The 15,518-nt window shown below is 43.1% G+C and overlaps 1 protein-coding gene across 2 annotated transcripts; it reads left to right on the forward strand.

Moving 5' to 3' along the window:
- The first annotated feature begins 3,436 nt into the window (after nt 1–3,436).
- myca (MYC proto-oncogene, bHLH transcription factor a) lies at nt 3,437–6,066 on the forward strand. Of its 2 annotated transcripts, none has more exons than XM_071517384.1 (3): nt 3,437–3,636; nt 3,974–4,639; nt 5,078–6,066. In XM_071517384.1, exons 2-3 carry the CDS (start codon nt 3,997–3,999, stop codon nt 5,701–5,703), a joined length of 1,269 nt encoding a protein of 422 aa, XP_071373485.1. In that variant the 5' UTR covers nt 3,437–3,636; nt 3,974–3,996; the 3' UTR covers nt 5,704–6,066. The 2 variants fall into 2 exon arrangements, with proteins under 2 accessions (XP_071373485.1, XP_071373494.1); XM_071517393.1 differs by having other exon boundaries at nt 5,081–6,066.
- Nucleotides 6,067–15,518: the final 9,452 nt, after the last annotated feature.

Here is a 15,518-nt window from a genome sequence, read left to right on the forward strand (position 1 = left end):
TTTTATCTATAATTGTGTAATTGCTTGTCTTATAGCGATTTCCAACTGGAGTTTACCCACCTCTTTATTTACCACAGTGGGTGTGGGTGTGGAGTGGGAGTGGTGTTTATGGGATGCCACACTTTACTGTGGCAGTGAGGTGTCATGGGTGTAATTTAGTGAATCAACTGGGATGGGAGGCTCCCACCTGATAAATACAATGACATGCACTCAATCACTGCATTTGTGATTTCACAATCCATTTCTCAGCTCCATGATGATGAAAACTTAATGCCAAAAATTCATCACAAATTTAATGGACTTAGTTGTGCTCAGTCGTGCACTTCGTGCTACAACAATAACTACAAAAACGGCCAAGGCACATGGTTGCCAATAACAAATGAGAACAACTATAAAAAAGTAATTCATCCCAAACTCTGAATATAACTGAATATGTATGACTCATAGTTGCCTACTGCATAGACTTAAAACTGTGATTAGGGGATATACAAATGTCTTGACTTGCTTTTACTGTATGTATGGCATGTTTAACACACCTTTCACTTTCGCTTTAGCCTCTATGCTCACAGATTATTGCTTTTTCATCCAACTCAATTTAACTGTCCCACATATAACTGAATGCATTGAATATGTAGAGTGACATGTATAGTCTGTGGTCTACTGTATGTCTTGCGCTCTTGCACTGAGGTCCAGTTATTCCTGTACAATATGGGTTTGCATGTAATTATCCACCCAAACAAATTCCTGTACATTTATTGAATAAAGTGATTCTGATGCATATGATGGCCCAACTTTATGTATTTTTAACGTTTACTATGCATTTTTTCAATATTTGCTATGTTTTCTTGGGACGCCAATTGAAGTCTGATGTAAATCTCCACCTGGGATGGAAAATAAAGATGTATTGTAATCCAATAGGGTTGCAAATTTATACAGTCTGTACCAATCAGAGGTGATAATACCAGCCAGTCTGACTGAGAAGAGGAGAGAGGGAGAAGAAAACAAAATCAAATGTCTCCCTACCTCATTATAATCTGCACTTATCAGAGGAAATGATGCCAGCCAGTCTCAGAGCTTCCTGCTGTGTGTCTAGCTGCTCTGAAATACAGACAGTAACATGAGAAACATCCTGGGTCAATAAACAAATAACCACAATACATGAGTCTGGTAACTGTGATCACTATCCTCCGCAGCATCCCAATGAGAGGAAAGGACAGAAGGGATGAAGACACGAAGACAGCAGATGAAAGGAAAGCAGAGGACGTGTAATTCCAATTTCTGATTCTTCTTATCCAGTTTCTCCATCAACGTCCACAGTAAAATTGTACAAGAAACCCTTCTCTCCTTCCTATTCTCTGCCCTCCTCCATTTATCTGCTCCTCTGCTACTACTCGACTATTGATTTTTTTTCTTTTTCTTTGAAACTTCAAGGAGTGGACGCTCATGCCACCCATTAGTGAACCACATGTCCCATCCCATGTGCTTATGGAGAGTCCCTTGTTCACACTAAAATCCCACTAAGGCTTCATATATTGAACCAGGGACCCGGCCAGCTTTGTTGGTAAAGAAAAATAGAAGCAGTACAATTTCGAAAATATTGTTCAGCGCCCCTTAATTTAATGTGAGACTATCATTAAGATTACTTCTGTGCAACATATGAAACACAGAACCTTTTTCTCCAGTGTGGCAAGTTAAACCAAGTGAGGCAAAAAGATTAACAGACTTACTCATGCATTTCTGTTTGAATTTTATACTCTCACATAAATTTCTATAAAGTCTTTATGTTGATAAAACAAAACTTTACGAGTACTTAGCACTTTATACAGAAATCAAGATAAAAATATTCCAAATAAATGTGTTTGGAACAACTTTGTAGCACAACTAACTGTTTTTTTTTAGGTGACTTTAGGTCATCTTTCATGGGCAAAGTATGTTTCACTATCTCTTCAGTGCTTACTTGACTAAACTTAAACCGACATTATTTGCCTTTCAATAGTGGATCATCTATTGCTGCCAAATACTCCCTGAGGTTTTCCTCTTTCTTGAGCTCATTATAAATAGCTTATCCTTTCCAAAAGGCTGCAAGAAGATTAATTCGATTTTTCTGTAATGTTATCCAATGGTTTTCCAGAATTCTGCCCCACCAATTTTAGATCTGGAGGTAGTAGGCTATGCTCCCCCCCCCCCCCCCCCCCCCCCCCCCATTAATCTTCCTGACACTGTTCCTTACTTTGTTGTAAGTCTGTCATTCTGATGAACAGCTCTGTTGGCCTGTTTGTAACTGAACAGCATTGTTTTGTCGTATTGTTCCTTAGTGTTATCCCATAGTTTATTCAAAATAATCTCTCAGTTTGTGGATGATTAGTGGAGTTTATGGGCATCTGCATCTGATCTGGACCTGCTGGCCTGGCTGCTCTGCAGATCTACTTTGTACAGCAGAGGGCGCTCTAAGCCCGTTAAATTCCTCTCACACTACAGCAGAGAAGGTCCATCGAAATGCAGCAGCCTCTCCTGTCTGATTTCTGCAATTGATTGATTCCTGTAATTAATTGGTGTCAGTCTAAGCTAAAAAAATAAATAAATAAATAAAATAAAAAACCAAGCTGCATGAGCAACAGGAACTGCTTGGCTATTCGCTTTCATGTGCATGTCAACCTAGAGGTTACACACAAATAACACTTATTTATTGTCGCTCCTTCCAATACTGTAATTGAATTCACCTGTCGCAGCCAATTCTGCCCTGTGCTTGCAGCTTCAGCGAGGTGAGCCTCTTGCACCGGTGAACTTACATTTGAATCATACTTCTTGCACAAATTATGTTGTGTAAACCGGAAAACGTGTTATTTCGTGCACTATTCAACAAGTAGCATAGTCTGCAGACAGCAGGGCTATACGTTTAAAAAGCACGTAAACTAGGTTAAATGTAATATACAGTAGACTAGTGGGTTAATTACGTTGCGACATTTCGGTGAGCTGCAGATTTAACAAGACAGTTTAGTTACTGTTGGGTCTTGAGTCTGTTAGGTGGGACAGCCGTTTAGAAAAAAAACTTGGCCGCATTATCTTTCACTCACTATATTATTATTTCCTGCGTGTCTCTCGTCAATGGATGGAAGCCTCTACTACTCTCTAACCCCTCCCACTTTGTCTTCTTCCACGCCAAATAGTCCCGGCGTAAAGAAACCTCCAATCTCCAAGAAAATATCTCGACGAACGCGTTTCGTCGCGATCGTAAATCGCTTTGTTGGGTGCAGGGAAGATTTTCGGCGACAAAAGCGGGGATTGATGTTTGCGTGCGTTAAGAGTTAAAAGCCGAGGAGCGTTTAGCGGGAAAAATTTAGTGCGGAAGGATACACCGGCGGGGGGAGAGTAAAACAACCTTTTTATTGAACCCGGCGGAGCGCTCAGCTGTGATTCTCATGCTGCCGATGACAGACTGCGCATCATCCTCACCGGGTCCAGCCTTTGAACTTCATGCATGCTTTATCTTGGTCAGACAGCTTCACCGAAACCGACTGCAAGACCTTGCTGGCAGGAATTAATGTTACTATCGTGCTGGAATACTTCTGTCGTCCTTTTTCGCATTTTTGGATCGATTTCACCCCGACGTCTCTCGCCAAGAATTTCAAATCTAAGGTAAGCGGCTGTTTCTGGAGCTTGCACGAATTTACAATCCCACACCGGTTAGTTTAAAAAAAAAAAAATGCACTAGTTTAACGGTACAGGCGTTTACGAAAGACGAACTGGAGATTTACCCTTGCACGTATTTGCCACCAATTTTTCCAGTTAACTTAAAAGTAAGCACCTGCTGCAGCACTGGTGCATGCATGCAAGGGGTCGATGTTTTGAACTGCCATGTGATGTTGCTTACACTTCATGTTGCAGGCAGTAATAGTGCCAGCTGCTCCTCTTTGCTTGGGTTCACTGAATCAACAACTAATCACCTCATTCCCTGTTTTTGCCCTCTTTATAGCTGCACAATAAGGAAGAGACACCATGCCGCTGAATTCAAGTTTGTCAAGTAAAAACTATGACTACGACTACGATTCCCTTCAACCGTATTTCTACTATGACAACGAAGAAGAGGATTTCTATCATCAGCAGCTTCAGCCTCCGGCGCCGAGCGAAGACATCTGGAAGAAATTTGAATTGCTCCCCACCCCTCCCCTCTCCCCGAGCCGCCGGCCGTCCCTGTCCAGCCTCTTCCCCTCCACCGCGGATCAACTGGAGATGGTGACGGAGTTCCTCGGGGACGACGTGGTCAACCAGAGCATCATCTGCGACGCCGACTACTCCCAGACCTTCCTCAAGTCCATCATCATCCAGGACTGCATGTGGAGCGGCTTCTCGGCCGCGGCCAAGCTGGAGAAAGTGGTGTCGGAGCGGCTCGCCTCTCTGCAAGCCGCGAGGAAGGAGTCGGCCGCCGGCGACGGCGCGGAGTGTGCCGCCACCGGGAGGCTGAACAGCAACTACCTGCAGGATCTGAACACATCCGCGTCGGAGTGCATCGACCCCTCGGTGGTTTTCCCCTATCCGATAGCCGAGACGCCCAAGCCGAGCGCGATGACACCGCCTAAGGATTTGGCACTGGATACCCCACCAAACAGCGGCAGCAGCAGCAGCAGTTGCAGTGACTCAGGTAGGATGAATATGCATGCAATCACACCCATCGTGCAATTAGGAATTTCTCTCTGCTGAGTGCAAAGACTAGTACCCATTGATATGAATAAACGAGGCCAGCGCATGTTTCACACAGTTATTCTACTGAAGTGATGTATTTTACACTTGGGTTGCCAGGCAGGAGGTGGTGGCATCCCCCTGTTCCCACCCATGCCTTGTTCTAGACTGCTGTGAGACTGGCTGGAGGGGATGGCTGCAATGTTTAGCAATCAGCTGATGTGGAAGGAGGAGTGGAAAATTGATTGCAGAGATTTTTTTTCCCCCTCCCTTCCCACTATGGTGTGTGTGTGTGTGTGTGTGTGTGTGTGTGTGTGTGTGATGGAGTATGGATTGCAGCCTTGATGCTCAAGCAGAATGCGATTGTTTACAGTTTGTGCCGTTTTTAATCTCATTTCAGAAGACGAGGATGGAGATGATGACGAGGAGGAGGAGGAGGAAGAAGAGGAGGAGGAGGAGGAGGAGGAGGAAGAGATCGATGTGGTTACGGTGGAGAAGAGGCAGTCTGTGAAGCGGTGCGACTCCAGCCCGTCAGAGACCAGACACCCCAGCCCGCTTGTGCTGAAGAGGTGCCATGTCTCCACCCACCAGCATAATTACGCCGCCCATCCATCCACGAGGCACGAGCAGCCGGCTGTCAAGAGGCTGAAGCTGGAGAGCAGCAGCAGCAGCAGCGGCGGCCACGGCGGCCACAGCAGGGTCCTCAAACAGATCAGCAGCAACCGCAAGTGTTCCAGTCCCCGGACGTCCGACACGGAGGACTACGACAAGAGAAGGACTCATAACGTGCTGGAGCGCCAGAGGAGAAACGAGCTCAAGTTGAGCTTCTTCGCTCTACGGGACGAGATCCCGGAAGTGGCCAACAACGAGAAGGCGGCCAAGGTGGTCATCCTGAAGAAGGCTACAGAGTGCATTTACAGCATGCAGTCGGACGAACAGAGACTCGTCTCGCTCAAAGAGCAGCTGAGGAGGAAAAGTGAACTCTTGAGGCAGAGGCTCGCACAGCTGCAGAGTTCTCGTGCCTGAGTTTGAATTATAGACTTTTTGGCCTTCATGTTTTTTATGCAAGTTCAGACTTAGTGTGTACAGTTAATATTGCATGCAAATGCAAAAGGATTAAGTTTCTTGGAATCTTGTTTGATTTCAATGTTAAAACTGCCTCAATTGAAGTTATGGGTGGATTAAATATTTAAAGTTTATTTTTATTAATAAAATATTAAAAATGGGGCTACCCAAGTTGAGTGCCCAAACTAAAATATGAATTTTTATGTTTTGTATATAATTAATATTTCCTAAGAAATGTATTTTTGGATCTCAATTGTCTGGATGTTCAGACCCAGTTGTTTTCAGTGTTCGGTTTTCCATTATGTTCCTAGATTCTTTTGAAATATAAAGACATTTCTTCTTGAATTTTGTGTCTTTTCTTCTGGTGCAAAACACTTCACATTTGATCATAGTTCCACAATGAGCCAAAACCTACATCAATGTGCATGCTGTGATTTCAATAAGAGCAGGTTGCAATATAGTGGAATGCTTTAATGAATGAACAAAATAAACAAGCCACACAAATCAGTGTGTTCATATTTTGTAAACGTTCCTGTACTGAAGATGATGCCATGGAAAGTGATAAAGTTCAGGTTTAATGTGCTTCAAGTGAAAGCAGTTTCTCCCTCTGACAGCTTATCAGTAGAAGAATGTAAACAAAGAGTTAACTGTAGAAATGAGTAGCATCTCTACTTGAACATGCAATTTGGAGAAGTCCCCCATGCATAATCAACATAAAGAAGACAAGGTAAGCTGAAAATAATAAAAAGAAAATAATTATAAGCCTAGCCATGATCCCGGTTTATCCCTGGTTATGTATAGGGAAGTTGTGAGTTCCTAGTCACCTCAGCTGTAAGTCATCAGTCTTTGGCTCAGTTTGACCTAGGTGAGCTTGAGAATAAGTCATTCAAGATATAGTTATATTACTGGGAGTGCTGAACACATATTTCACTCTAGGCAAACTTGTGACTATTCAGAGAAACGCCCCTTTCTGTTTCTGGGACAGAGAGGGGATTCAGCCAGCTGGACTATAGACATGTTTTGTTTTGAATGTATGTGACAGAAACTTAAGAGACAGAAACTTAAACATACAGCCTAACTGAAACCAGCTCATACCCCAGAGACATGGTTTCTCACATGATCAAATTATCACACACTTCATGTCATATGTGTCAGATAGATTTCAACATAAATTTGGTAGATGACAATAAATCAGGAGAGCACATACAGACAGCATGCAACACTTATCAACACTGATAATTTGCCTGTGGTGATGGTAATAAATCATATTTTAACACTGGTGTTTTGTGAGTTGTTGTATCTTAGAGAGACTGTATCATTCCTATAATAAATTCTAGAAGGATACTATAGGTATCACAGCAAAACTTTAAGAAATTAACGTGATATTATAGTGATACAATAGGGGATAAAAATGGCATAAAACCCGATAAGGTTACTTTAAACTTACTATTGTGTACCACGGATGGACTGCAAGTCTCCATGGGAATATCATAGGAATATGATAGAGGATTTCTCGTCAGGGTTTCCAGTCTTGCCATGACGTCACGCGTTCTATCCTGAGCGCTCCATTGAGCGCGTGGTCGCGAGCACATGGAAGTGAGGTCGAGATTTGTCTGAAAGACGCGCGACTGATCACCTGAAAAAAGGAATATAATGAAGGCAGCAAGAACACCCAGCCTGAATTAACTGGTAAGCGCTGTCGATATTGAGCTACAACGTTTTCTATCGATGCATCATTTGTCAACCAGGTCTTTAATTAGACAGATTATAGGCTGGTATTATTATAAGTATAATATGTGGCTTTGTGAATCTATAGGATTAAAACTTAATTTAAAAAGGCAGTGTTTGCTGGCTAAATCATAACGACTGTTTAGGATAAATTTGATTTGAATACATCCTATGTCATAACCTGTGTTAAACTATTGTTCTCATGGCAAGTGTTATTTTCGGTAGGCTCGTCTATTGTCTGTCAACTCCAGTTAATACTGTAGAGTTTATAGTAGGAGATTTTATAGCACTGTTTCTGTTAGCCTATTGTTTGTTCTGCTGATCATATTGATGAGATGCTTACTGTATCTTCTCTGTACTGAAGCTTGTCTCACATTAGATAATTCCTTCTTTTATGTGGTCCACAAAACGTGATGCTATTTCAGGCATCGACGTCTGCTTGTTTTATCTGTGTTGTCAGTGTGATGGTACAGTGATTTGATCCATAACAAAAGATGGTAAAAGCCACCTATGATAGCATCATGCAGTGCACATGGTGTTACAGTCTGTTCCATGCCTGTTCCCTTGCACTGAATTTATAGGCTATTTTTTGCATTGTGTGGGACTTTTTATGTGCAGCGAACACAATAGCTGTAAACTACACTTTTATTTTCCTGAGTGGGAGAGGCCAATGAATGTTGAGCATCATAAAAATGCACTTTGCCTATAGTGGAGCTGGTGGGACAACCTGTCTGAGACGTGAAGTAACACTGAGACATGGGAGGACCACAAAGGTGGGATTAATGTTGAGTGATTATACAGACCACACACTGCTGGTGAAGTGCAGTCAGTGGGTCTTCTTGGAGAGGGAAAGGGGGGGCGCAGTAGGGGAAACCGTCCTGTAGCTGGATGGCCTGGGTTCAAACCCCCCGTCACAGCAAGCATCTGCCCTGCTGAAGTGTCCTTGAGCAAGACACTGATCCCTACCAGCTCTAGGGGTGTTGCTCTGTAGCTGAACCTGATTGTGGAGGGTTCAGTCAAAAAAAAAAAGGGTAGAAAATCACTAAAAACCATCATCCTTGGACCAGGAGAGAGTTTTTGTTTTTGCATAGAAAGCCTGGGATTGATCCTCACCTCTGATGCTGCCTGGTATCGCAAAAATACAATATAATGTTGATGATTGCAGTGTGCAAATCAGAATAGAGTCAGATCCATAGATCCTTGGTATACGTCAAATAAGAAAGGGCGTCGTTATTTTGTGTGTTGCTATGACTACACAGACTATAGGCTTGTCTGTTAGTTTGAAGCTTGTGAGGCTTAATGCTCTTAGTTCGTCACCGGGTTTCGTTTCACAATATATAAACATTATGTAGTTTGGAGTGTAACCCAAAGATCTATGTGTGCTCTAGGAGAACATAAAGAGACTCCAGTGCCAAACTTCACTGCCTCACCACAAGTGCTGCACACATACTTAGAGGCCCAGGAATACATGGAGGTCTGCTGTTATGTAATCTGTGTTTTCCAGAGTAAGAAGCTGGAATAGATTAAGCAGTGATACTCTTAAAGTCGAAGCTGTAGCTGCTCGCCAGTGAGCCTTTTTCTCCGGCTGCGTCTCATGTTACCGCATCATTATTATCAAATGACATAACTTTCCTCTTTGGGAATACACTACCTAGTTTGTCTTCTCTCTCTCTGTCTCTTTCTCTGTCTTTTTCTCCCAGCCATCAGTATATGTTTTTATTGGCGGTGGCGACTTGCGTTTGGCTGCCAACTGCCAAGTTGCCTGCACAGTGTTTTCAGTGTGAGACGTTTGACCATATGAGACTGTCTTGGAATACGTTGTCAAGAAATCGGACAACTGTGCTCTTGAATGCAACACCACCCTAAAACTAAAGAAGGGATGGGATCACAGCTGGTTAAGGCTATTCCTAGCCTCAGGATCAATATTCTTAGTTTCCGTTGTGCAATTTTGTTAATCATCATGTGTTATTCATCACGTTTTTACCTTGTAGGTGGTATGGGTTGGTACAGCATTGACTCATCCATTCACTAATTTGACTATTGCTGGCAAACTACTATACTTGGTTTCAATCCAGTTTTCACACTGCAGGTTAATATACACAACTGTGGCAATGGGTTCGGGGTTTTGTTTTCCTTCAGCTATCTGACTTCAGTGTTCATTTCTTTAGATTTAAATAAGAAAGTTGACTTATTAGCCCCAGAAAGGAGCCATTTGGAGCTGTAGGGCGGTCACAGCCATGTCTGGCTGTTATGTAACAATATTGGTCCCTCTGGTGCATGATGTCATTTGCTAACCTCATACACTTTTAAAATATATACAATTTGATAAGGAGTAGAAAATACCAAGTAAAAGAAACCAAGAGTTTGGAAAATCATGCTTAGTTTCCAAGCCAGTTTAGGGCTAGACTTTTCTTTAATATTATCCAGAATAGTGCAGTGCAGCTCAAAGGAAGTCTAGATTACTAGCATAACAATACCTGGAGAGCAGTGGGAACACTACCGTGGAAGTGCCTCTTTTTTTATTCTACCTCCTCAAATGTATAGCATTTAGTACAGGACCACAGTAATCTCATAGAAGGTCTCTCTGAAAAGCCTTTTGTCACAACCCAACTTTTCAAGGCCATTGGTCCATCCACATTCAGATGGAGCGCTGATGAAAAAAGCTGCTGAATAGCTGGAACCGGTCAGCCTTTTCTATTTGCATGCAGGGGATGTCAGTGCATAGCAGAGTGTGGAGAGCATTGTCATGTGTTATATTGTAACGATCCTCATCAAAGCGTGGCGTACTGACTGGATTAGAAGTAATTCTCCCATGAGAGTTTCCCTGGACATGGTGTTCGCAGACCTGGCTTGGCCTGTTAGTCTTTACACAAGGGGCCAGAAGGAGGGAATGAGCAGGGAATGTTGCAGTACAGATACAGCAGGCAGTAATGTATATTGAATGCCAGTAAAAGTTCAAATTGGTGACATACTTCAGGTATTTGGCCTTCCCATGGTGGCCTGACATTATGTCACACTCAGGATGGAAAACTCTACCCCAATTTTGGTATAAAAACTAGCCTTACTTTAACAAATAAGTGAGAATTTAAGTTGGAATTTAAGCTTACATGTAGGCAGTTATCAACTTGGCAATCTTGGGAACAACAACTACAAAGATTATTTGTTTGAATTTAGCAGGGAAGTTAGCTAGCTTACTAACAAGTTAGGTACTAGCTAGCTTTGTAGGCTAGATTCCGGTAGCTAGCTATAGTGAAAATGTGAACCTATATCCCTTCAGATTGCAATCCATTTGTTTTTAATATGTCTTACAGTGGGGAATATAAATGTTTGTCTGGTTCACAACATTTGTATGATGTACATCATGGTACTTGCTCCTCCAGGTAGAGTTTCCCACCCCAAGCATGCAGGAATGGCCGTCAGAATAAGGTCCACAGATGGGTTTGGTCCTACTTGGTGTTTACGCTTCATTGTCTCAAATAATCTAACGGTTTAAAATTGGGCAGTTACACCGCTATCTTAGATCAAGCCATCTTTGACCCTTGTGTTAATACGTCACTTCTGGCAGAGCTGACCACAGGCTGGATGCCAGTGTTACTTTAGTGGAGATCGGTGCAGCTGACTACAGGCTGGAGACTCGCATTCCCAAAATACCACCGATGTGGCCGGAGCAGGCCACAGATGAATGGCTGCAAAAGCACAGAAGTAGTGACGGACGCTGACTTCAAACTGCACGTTAGGAATGAACATGAGAGGCTGCATCTGTTTCTTATGTACATCTGTGGTCTCACAGTCAGTATAGTGTTGAGTTTAAAGGGACAGAGTGGGTCCAGTAGGAGTGGAAGAGCATGAGTGTTTGAGAGGAATAACCCTCAGTATAAGAACGCAGGTAGGCTACTATGGCCCAGGACTCATCAATCAGTGTTTGTGCTCCATCAGCAATGAAAGAGACTAATGTCATCTGACAGCTTTAATTTCTTAAAAATGAAAGCTGTCAGATGTATCCAAAAAGAGCTGTTATTGTAGTTTTGAACCAGAATATGTAACCAGAAAAACTATGGAACTGCGAAGACACAGATATGGAAGTTGGACAAAATTACCTGGGGAAATAATAACATCTCAAAGTTAAAAAATCAGTGCTATTCCTCTTTAGGGTGCGCTCACACCATTCCGCTTTTTTGTAGAAAAAGAGCTACCTCAGATAATTTGAAAAAGCGGGTCATGTGACAAACGTTGTTCCTATATTGACCAGCTGCCGCTGTCAGCAAACTACTTGGGTACAACTGTCAGACACTTACCAGAAACTCCCACCACACAGCCAATGTGCACCCATCAGTAACAACTATCACCAACTTTCCTACTGTAACTTTCTCAGTTTTTATTCTGTTTTTTGTTGTTGTTGTCAGCTGCCTGCGCACCATTAAACCCTGCCTCTTCTTTGTTGTGATTAGTTGGCTCACAAAAAGTCTACATCATGTGCGCACCTCTCAAAAGTTTTCTCAATGTTAGAAAGCGCTGCATTCTGCCTGAAAAGACGCCTGAAAGTGGCTGCTTTCTTTCCTCATTTCAACTGCCTCCCATTGACTTTCATGTGTTTAAAAAAAAAAAAGGCACTGGCAGTTTGAAAAAAGTGAAAAAGCATGAACGTGCCTTAATAGGTCACAGTGGGTTCACAGCAAGATATCCAGGCACATTATCTCTTAAGTTGCCATCTCTTCCTCCCCCTCTTTCTCAGTTTTTCTCCTCTCACTATACAGCTTATGCCGCCAAATGGCAAATTTTCTCTCACAGTTATAAACACATCCGGGAAGTTGGAGTTAACCATTGATCACAGGAGTGAGGAAAGTTGGTCCTGACCTGCTGTCAGACAGGCAGGCAGCAGCGGACCTGCGTAGCGCAACAGGTAGACACAGGTGGCTCTAACAATGGCATCGCTTTGGGAGACGGGGCCACCTGTACAAAAACATTCATGGTAGCATGGAGGGCAACATGAAGGAGGGAAAAGCTTGTTCCACTTCCCAGGTTCTCTGGATGATATGAGTCACACTCTGCAAACAATGTGTTTGATTTTGCTGTCAGTTTACCTCAGGCGTGGAGGGAGAGAGCAGACACAAACTGTTTGACTGACCTACATACTCTTGTTTATGTGTCCTGCCACTGTGGCAGTGGAAGGACTTGTGTTTGAAAGGAAACATACCCACACATTTTAATGAGTGGTTTCAAAATTCCATTGTTGAACTGACAGAGCAGAGGAGGAGCACATTATGGATAGATATCTTTATTTGCCTACAGCAGTGAAAGGCACAGTTCACACACACTACCAAAAGTTTGGACACACCTGACTGAATGTACTGTGTTTTTCATTATCTTAAAGCCATTTTTATCTAAAGGCTTATGCTTAAATGCTTGAAATTTGTTTCTCAGACAAATATAAATAGTGAAGTTGATGCCTATGTATGAATTTCTTTCCAAAGCCTTGCCTTTCCATCAAGGCAAAGGGCGGCTACTTTAAACAATGGAAAATATAAGATAGGTCACTGCATAATTCCATTTGTGCTATTTCATAGTTTTGATGCCTTTACTGTTATTCTAAAATGTGAAAAATAGTAAAAATAAAGAAAAATGCATGTGTCCAAACGTTTGACTGGTAGTGTATTTCAAGTCTCATAAGGTGTTGCTTGATATATGACAACTATGTATGTTGAATAGTTTGACATGTGTTGCCAGTATTGCCACATATTCACAAGTTTTATGGATTCAATACCAGTCCCTTTTGCCTGTAATGTCTTCCATTCATCATTATTTATAACAGAGAGAGGCAAACAGTTAGACTATACGACATGGGATCACGTGTTTCCAGTACAGGGCCAGTTCACAGTGCAATTTAATGATCATTAAAGCAACGTTAATGAAATATTAATAGTGCGTTGTCAGTGCCAACTCTCTCCATCACTCGCCCATCAGGGGTTGGAGGTCAGGCTGCAGTCTGTCTGGCAGAATTCATTAGGCTGATTAACAGTCCCCGCAAAAGGTTAATGTCGTTTTACTGCGGGACGTCGCTTCAGAGAGAGTGTGGCCTATGCACTGTCATGGATAGCTTTTGCAAAACGACGAGTTCAATGGAAACCATTTCAGTAGAGCGATCAGATCGTGGGATCTCCAGGTGGGAACGGCTTTCTCTCCTTTCCTCTGCCCTCTTTCTTGTTTTTGTGTTATTTTAAGCGGCTGGCAAGCAAGTGTGAAAGCTGCTGGCTGCTGGCCCCCACAACAACCCACCCACCAGAGGCACGTCTGCGGCCGTCGTAACACACACCAGTACAGTGTCATTAGGTGTCACAGGACATCCTCTGACACCTGGTCCTCACTAAATGCAGCCCGCTCCTTGTTCAGAGAGCCTTGGGCTGTCACTCAAGCGCTCCAGTTGGCTGTGTGAGAGTTGAGGTCAGAGGGAGAGATGGCTTTGTAATCAAATTCAAGAGCTGGCTCAACCCATCCACAGATAACCCACTACACACCACTCAGAGTAATGCGTCTTCCCATGACAGGGCAGAAGATCTAAGATACAGGTAAGGGTAAGATACAGAGGTTAGTGTTTAGTGTTGGTGACATTGAAAGGACTTGGCTGTTATATTGACTCTTAATGAAATCACTAGCGGCTGTATAAAGTAATAGACAGGTTGAATCTGATTTTAGGCATGTTAGAGTGGACGCATGGAGAATCAGAATCATCACATGAGTGTGTGCGGTGGCTCCTCTCCCGTCAGTGCGATACCTTTATGCCACTTCAGCCTCCCTCCTTTCCATTTGGATCTGATGGGGAGCTGTGCGCACACTGATCTGGCTCCCTTTTGATGTGCTGACTGTCCGTCCCTAGGGTGGTTTTGATTGCCTCTTTACTCCCCCCCCTATGTAAGTCAATAGGAGCCAGCCTGCCATCTGGGGGAATTGATACCTCTGCTGAATCATACTATTAAAGTGCTCCTCCATCTTCCTTTCCTCTGTCGCTGCCCCCACCCCCACCCTCTCACCCCTATCCCCCTCCTCTCTCTTTGTGGGGGAAGATAGGCTGAGAGGATGTGTCTTATCTTATTGCTAGAGATGCCGTATGTTTCGCTGCCCATCAGGATTAAGAACCTGGCGGGCCTTTTTTAGAAATATAGGGTGAATACCAGTTGGAGATGTTTAAATGTCTTTAAATGGATCTCTCCAGTGAACTACACTTATTTATTATTAGACATACTATATATCTGAAAGGTCATATAGCTTTGCTCAGTGTGTATATTGGTACTGCAGTGTATAAGAGGTTATGTTGCAATGGTGTTGGCACATACATAATTAGTACACTGTTTTCTAATTTGGTTTATTGGGTCAGGTCATGTTTGGCTGGGACCAGCCACCTGAGGCCACAGACATTTAAAAAAATTCTAATGGTTGTTCTTGAAACAGTGAGTTAGGTAAATCCATTTTAAACGTTTAATTGTTCAATGAGAGATTATTGGATTATTCTGGTATAATTCAGTCATTTATTGTAGCATCATCAAACCATTTTAGGGAAAGCTGTTTCAGAATGAGTGTCAGGCTAAGGTCATTTGGTCACTAAATGGAAAAAAACAAATCCTAAAGCAAATGTTTATTTGTTGGTGGGATTAATGGCAGCCCTAAATTATTCCCCCACTCCTCCCGTGTCACTTTTTTTTAGTTATTCTTAGAGGACAGTTGTGAAAACATCGGTAGTGACAACAGAGGAACAGAAGCGGCAGCCAGCTGACACCTCAGCCCCCTAATGGAGATACAGTGTGAGGAGGAGGAGAGTTTGTGCCACTGCTGACTTGTCACTGTGCGCCCAGCAGGCTCATCCTGGTCCTGATTAATGGAGCTGTCTGCTGTGCCTCGGAGGGGAAGAGCAGGGCTGTTTTCCCATTGACTGAAGGCCCGTTTATTTGCCCACAACAGATGGGCCCCCCGGGGCCCCCGGCTCGTTTGCACCTCCCCTGCCTTCCAAGCTCAGCATCCTCCATCTTCATCTTCACAGGTTCCTGAGCACAGCAGCC

This window comes from Centroberyx affinis, unplaced genomic scaffold (genome assembly GCF_046629955.1).
Source record: "Centroberyx affinis isolate AG114_WGS23_722 - 3 ecotype Tasmania unplaced genomic scaffold, CSIRO-AGI_Caff_v1 ptg000045l_1, whole genome shotgun sequence".
Lineage (NCBI taxonomy): Eukaryota > Metazoa > Chordata > Actinopteri > Beryciformes > Berycidae > Centroberyx > Centroberyx affinis.